Below are 7,147 nucleotides of genomic sequence, written 5' to 3'. Positions count from 1 at the left end.
TGCGCAACGTACGGACTCAACGTGGAGCGCGTCTTCCAGGACGGTGAGGAACAAAAATGTGTCTGATAAATAAAGGAGACATAGACAGAGCAAGGCAATAGAATATGTACAGATATAATTATAAACAACGGAAATTGCTCCGAAAATACGTGAAAATGGACGAAACAAGTCTTTATTATCTAATATCTAATTAGGTGCAAAAATGTCGGACAATGTCTCTTTTTTGAAGGGGGTTGGCGGGGATCCTCTGGGGGGGAAGGGGGTCAAAAAACATGTGGAAAATGACTAAAATATACGTATAAAATGTCCTAAAAATATGTTAAATAATATTTGTTATATTTTTTTTTAAGAACATTTTTCAGAGTTTTTTGGCAGATATTTAAAGTCCAATCTTTATGCATTTCCCTTTTAATCCACATTTTTTAGACATTTTCCCACATATTTCTGTGATGTTTTTCACATCCTTTTTCTGTCATTACTCCTCTGTATTTTTGGAAATGTTTTGACCTATTTTTGGGACAAATTCCAAGTATTTTTGGTTTGTTTTCTAACATGTCTTTTGGGGATATTTCTTCATATATATCTCAGACAATCTACCGTTAAAGATTAGCAGATAATTAGCAGATATAAAGAGGTGGAGGTGGGGGTGGGGGGGGGGGTCCTCTGGGAAGGTCACTCTCCTCCGGACACTTTAATTGCTCCTCAATTAAGAAGGAAATGGAGCCGCGGAGCGATTGAGACCAAAGAGAGCTGCAGTTAAGTTTTATCAGAGGGGGGGGGGGGTTAATAAAGAGACAGACATTACAGGAGGAAGAGGAGGAAGAGGAAGAGGAAGAGTGTCCTCACTGACCGGGTTTAAATCCTACATGCAGTTGTTCAGATGATCATTCACATTTACTCGAGAAAAACGCCCTGAAAATTGGTCAAAAAATGTGTGGAAAATTAGCAGAAAAAATGTTTAAATTATTTGTGAAAATGGCAAAAAAACTGAAATAAAATAGTCCGAAAAAAATATTGAAACTAGCTAAAAAATGAAGTTTAATATCACCAATAAAATCCCCCAAATGTATGAAATATCGGAAGTATTTTGAATAGAATGAATAATACGTATTACAAACTGAATAAATAATAAATGCTAAATAAAAAGTAGAAAGTCATTGCTGTGTTTGTCCTGAAGGGGGCAGCGCAGGAGCAGTTTAAATAAGGTGGCAGTTAGTCAAGAAGAGTGTGTGTGTGTGTGTGTGTGTGTGTGTGTGTGTGTGTGTGTGTGTGTGTGTGTGTGTGTGTGTGTGTGTGTGTGTGTGTGTGTGTGTGTGTGTGTGTGTGTGTGTGTGTGTGTGTGTGTGTGTGTGGTGTGTGGTGTGTGTGTGTGTGTGTGTGTGTGTGTGTGTGTGTGTGTGTGTGTGTGTGTGTGTGTGTGTGTGTGTGTGTGTGTGTGTGTGTGTGTGTGTGTGTGTGTGTGTGTGTGTGTGTGTGTGTGTGCGCTCTTGGCCCAGGAGGAAGCTTTCCACACTAAACGCTGTCTTATTATCCTCTTAATTATTCCACTGTGTGTGTGTGTGAGTGTGAGTGAGTCTCTGTGTGTGTGTGTGTGTGAGTGAGTCTCTGTGTGTGTGTGTGTGTGTGTGTGTGTGTGTGTGAGTGAGTCTGTGTGTGTGTGTGTGTGTGTGTGTGTGTGTGTGTGAGTGAGTCTGTGTGTGTGTGTGTGTGTGTCTCACTGTCTCCTTGTATTTTTCTCGTCATTATCCCAAATTAATCAGTTTTTTAATCATCCAGCAGAACGATGACTTTAATGTTTTCTGTCGACGGCGACACACAGCGACAGCCGCCTGCAGCTGTGTGTGTGTCTGTGTCAGTGTCAGTGTGTGTGTGTGTGTGTCTGTGTCAGTGTCAGTGTGTGTGTCAGTGTGTGTGTGTGTGTGTCAGTGTGTGTGTGTGTGTGTCTGTGTCACTGTGTGTGTCAGTGTGTGTGTGTGTGTGTCTGTGTCAGTGTCAGTGTGTGTGTCAGTGTGTGTGTGTGTGTGTCTGTGTCAGTGTCAGTGTGTGTGTCAGTGTGTGTCTGTGAGAAAGTGTGTGTGAGAGAGAAAGTGTGTGTGTGTTTCTGTATATATATATATATATATATTTATATTATTTAATGTTGTATTCTTATCTTGGAGACATCTGCGTGTGTGCTTATGCATTTTCGTGTGTGTGTGTGTGTGTGTGTGTGTGTGTGTGTGTGTGTGTGTGTGTGTGTGTGTGTGTGTGTGTGTGTGTGTGTGTGTGTGTGTGTGTGTGTGTGTGTGTGTGTGTGTTGTGCTGTGTGTGTGTGTGTGTGTGTGTGGTGTGGTGTGTGTGTGTGTGTGTGTGTGTGTGTGTGTGTGTGTGTGTGTGTGTGTGTGTGTGTGTGTGTGTGTGTGTGTGTGTGTGTGTGTGTATGGCAGCGTATCCAAAATATGTGTGTATGAAATTACTCTTATTGACAGTTTAAGTTTTTGTGTGTTTTTTGGGAGTGTGTGTCTGTGACTGTCAGTGCAAGTGTGTTTTGGTAGAACACACACACATAGAGACACACACACACACACACACACACACAGTTTAATTAGTTCTTAGCGTGACCTTAATTTGCGACGAGGACTTCAGTAACGGCGCTCGACTCTCGGCCTTCAGCCACTTAAAACACTCGCCTGCTCTAATTGGTCAGAAGCATCGACACACACACACACACACACACACACACACACACACACACACACACACACGTCAGAGCTGCAGAGTCACTGTGTGTTTATTAACAGTATTTCTTAATACATGTTCTATGAATATAAAATCAGATTTCTCTTTTCATTCTGGCATTGATCAAGCTTGTGTTCCCTCAGTGGAAAAGCCGCAATTATTCTGCATTTTCTCCCTAATTTAATGCACATTTTTCAATATTGCATTTATAATTGAAAAGCCCAGATGTGACGTCTCTCAGTAATATTCTACACCTTTCCTTTCTCTCACAAAATATCCCATCATTTGCCTATTTTTAAGCTCAAAATGACCCAAATGTTATTGATTGCTAATTGAATGAACACTACGAGTGTAATGAAGGCTTTGAAAAAGTATTTTGATTGTAATATGTGGACGTGCAGAGCAGTCAGGATTCAAGTATTCTTCTTAAATACTAAAATTGCATTGATTTTTGTTGGTGACAAAATTAGGATTTCTGTTAAATTGAGTTTTTCTGTTAAAATAACATTAAAATCCTCTTTTATTGTTCATCCATATTATAATTAAGACCTTAATAAATTAATAAAACCATAAATATTTTGAATATAAAGTCTTTTTTTCTGAGTAGACATGACTACAGATTCCCTTAAGTCCCTCACATTGAGTCATGTTGCCGTGCAGGATTCAAACCCTCATCAACCTGAGATTATTGATCACCTGCACGTATTGATCACCTGCACGTATTGATCACCTGCACGCAAACATATTCATTCACATTATTAATAGACCCTTAATTATTTTAATATTTATTATGATTTAACTTCCTCGGACTTCCTGTGACGGATCGTTCCCAAACGCTCGCATCCAAACGGCATTTACAAACATCCAGTCGATCGGGGATCAAATCACAATTTATGAGTGTGTGTGTGCGTGTGTGTGTGTGTGTGTGTGTGTGTGTGTGTGTGTGTGTGTGTGTGTGTGTGTGTGTGTGCGTGTGTGTGTGTGCGTGTGTGTGCGTGTGTGTGTGCGTGTGTGTGTGTGTGTGTGTGTGTGTGTGTGTGTTGTGTGTGTGTGTGTGCGTGTGTGTGTGTGCGTGTGTGTGTGCGTGTGTGTGTGTGTGTGTATTGATCCCACATGACCTTCCTGTATTGATCGTGGCGCTTTAATTACATCTGTTCATATTCAGCTTCATAATCAGCGACAAGAAACGCTGAGTCGCACTAATTTGACATGATCGCTCCGTACGGTGTGTGTGTGTGTGTGTGTGTGTGTGTGGTGTGTGTGTGTGTGTGTGTGTGTGTGTGTGTGTGTGTGTGTGTGTGTGTGTGTGTGTGTGTGTGTGTGTGTGTGTGTGTGTGTGTGTGTGTGTGTGTGTGTGTGTGTGTGGTGTGTGTGTGTGTGTGTGTGTGTGTGTGTGTGTGTGTGTGTGTGTGATGGGTTCCAGCAGTTGCACAGAGGAAGAGGAGGAGGATGAAGATGCATGAGTGACCACAACATTTAGCGTTAAAAATAATTGGCCTTCGTGACAAATCCTATGTTCAGAGAGGAGGATGAGGAAGAGGAAGAGGATAAAAACACTAATGCTGTTTATTTCTGCAGCTTTAGACGTTAGAGGTTTGTCAAAGAAATAAAGTAAAAATTAGGTAAAATAAATGAGATAAACTTATTTTAACTAATGTTTTAGATAAGTTAATTAATAGTCTATTTAATGTCTTAAATCACCAAAATGCAACAAATACATTTAAAAAATCAGTTTTTAATTAATATTGTTGTATTGATCAAAATGTGTATTTATGATTAAACTAATATAAATAATAATGTTATTTATTTTAGGATTAAGTACTCACACTGTGGGCGCAGCGTTATATCACTACATTGTGTGTGTGTGTGTGTGTGTGTGTGTGAGACATGTAATTTGCCGTAATGGGGAGTGAAGCCTGGTCCAGTGGGGGGTGACCTCTGTGTGTGTGTGTGTGAGAGTGTGTGTGTGAGAGTGTGTGTGTGAGAGTGTGTGACAGCGCCATGCTCCTTCTTCCATCAGAGCGCTAATTTAATTAGCTTAATTACAGCGACATGAGCACACACACACACACACACACACACTCTCTCTCTCTGTCAGAGTGCAGATGCGGGCGCTTCGTTAACGCTAACGAGCCGCGATGACCACACTCTGATATTTATATTAATCCCTCTCATCTCTCGTTAGCGTTCACACTCAGTCCGTCAGGATACATCACTGTTGGTGACACGGAGAAACTGACAAATCACAGTGTTAGAAACTGACCAATCACACTGTGACACAGAGAAACTGACCAATCACACTGTGAGAGACACACAGAAACTGACCAATCACACTGTGAGAGACACACAGAAACTGACCAATCACACTGTGAGAGACACACAGAAACTGACCAATCACACTGTGACACAGAGAAACTGACCAATCATACTGTGAGAGACACACAGAAACTGACCAATCACACTGTGACACAGAGAAACTGACCAATCATACTGTGAGAGACACAGAGAAACTGACCAATCACGCTGTGACACAGAGAAACTGACCAATCACGCTGTGACACAGAGAAACTGACCAATCACACTGTGACACAGAGAAACTGACCAATCACGCTGTGACACAGAGAAACTGACCAATCACACTGTGAGAGACACACAGAAACTGACCAATCACGCTGTGACACAGAGAAACTGACCAATCACACTGTGAGAGAGAGACACAGAGAAACTGACCAATCATACTGTGAGAGACACACAGAAAACTGACCAATCATACTGTGAGAGACACACAGAAACTGACCAATCACACTGTGAGAGACACAGAGAAACTGACCAATCATACTGTGACACAGAGAAACTGACCAATCATACTGTGAGTGACATAATAAAAACAGTGGTGTTAGGGACCTAAAATAAAAACAGTGATGTTAGGGAACTACAATAAAAACAGTGATGTTAGGGAACTAAAATAAAAACAGTGATGTTAGGGAACTACAATTAAAACAGTGGTGTTAGGGAACTACAATAAAAACAGTGGTGTTAGGGAACTACAATTAAAACAGTGATGTTAGGGAACTACAATTAAAACAGTGGTGTTAGGGAACTACAATAAAAACAGTGGTGTTAGGGAACTACAATTAAAACAGTGGTGTTAGGGAACTAAAATAAAAACAGTGATGTTAGGGAACTACAATTAAAACAGTGGTGTTAGGGAACTAAAATAAAAACAGTGATGTTAGGGAACTAAAATAAAAACAGTGATGTTAGGGAACTAAAATAAAAACAGTGGTGTTAGGGAACTACAATAAAAACAGTGGTGTTAGGGAACTACAATTAAAACAGTGGTGTTAGGGAACTACAATAAAAACAGTGGTGTTAGGGAACTACAATAAAAACAGTGGTGTTAGGGAACTAAAATAAAAACAGTGGTGTTAGGGAACTAAAATAAAAACAGTGATGTTAGGGAACTAAAATAAAAACAGTGGTGTTAGGGAACTAAAATAAAAACAGTGGTGTTAGGGAACTACAATAAAAACAGTGGTGTTAGGGAACTAAAATAAAAACAGTGGTGTTAGGGAACTAAAATAAAAACAGTGATGTTAGGGAACTACAATAAAAACAGTGGTGTTAGGGAACTAAAATAAAAACAGTGGTGTTGGGGAACTAATATAAAAACAGTGATGTTAGGGAACTACAATAAAAACAGTGGTGTTAGGGAACTAAAATAAAAACAGTGGTGTTAGGGAACTACAATAAAAACAGTGGTGTTAGGGAACTAAAATAAAAACAGTGATGTTAGGGAACTACAATAAAAACAGTGATGTTAGGGAACTACAATAAAAACAGTGGTGTTAGGGAACTACAATAAAAACAGTGGTGTTAGGGAACTAAAATAAAAACAGTGGTGTTAGGGAACTACAATAAAAACAGTGGTGTTAGGGAACTAAAATAAAAACAGTGGTGTTAGGGAACTACAATAAAAACAGTGGTGTTAGGGAACTAAAATTAAAACAGTGGTGTTAGGGAACTAAAATAAAAACAGTGATGTTAGGGAACTAAAATAAAAACAGTGGTGTTGGGGAACTAAAATAAAAACAGTGGTGTTAGGGAACAACAATAAAAACAGTGGTGTTAGGGAACTAAAATAAAAACAGTGGTGTTAGGGAACAACAATAAAAACAGTGGTGTTAGGGAACTAAAATAAAAACAGTGGTGTTAGGGAACTACAATAAAAACAGTGGTGTTAGGGAACTAAAATTAAAACAGTGGTGTTAGGGAACTAAAATAAAAACAGTGATGTTAGGGAACTAAAATAAAAACAGTGGTGTTGGGGAACTAAAATAAAAACAGTGATGTTAGGGAACTACAATAAAAACAGTGTTGTTAGGGAACTACAATAAAAACAGTGGTGTTAGGGAACTACAATAAAAAC

The 7,147-nt window shown here is 39.5% G+C and overlaps 1 protein-coding gene across 1 annotated transcript in view; it reads left to right on the top strand.

Annotated features, from left to right (window-relative positions):
• The window catches only part of LOC117471006 (arf-GAP with GTPase, ANK repeat and PH domain-containing protein 1-like), a gene marked incomplete at both ends in the record, with an annotated part of 41,514 nt that continues 34,367 nt past the window's right edge, over positions 1-7,147 (top strand). Inside the window, 1 exon segment of the mRNA XM_034115785.1 lies at positions 1-43. Within this exon segment, the coding sequence (XP_033971676.1) occupies positions 1-43 (43 nt within the window).

This window comes from Trematomus bernacchii, unplaced genomic scaffold (genome assembly GCF_902827165.1).
Source record: "Trematomus bernacchii unplaced genomic scaffold, fTreBer1.1, whole genome shotgun sequence".
Taxonomy (NCBI): Eukaryota; Metazoa; Chordata; class Actinopteri; order Perciformes; family Nototheniidae; genus Trematomus; species Trematomus bernacchii.
The sequence above is the reverse complement of the archived record's forward strand: the minus strand, read 5'-3'. Positions and strand labels throughout refer to the sequence as shown.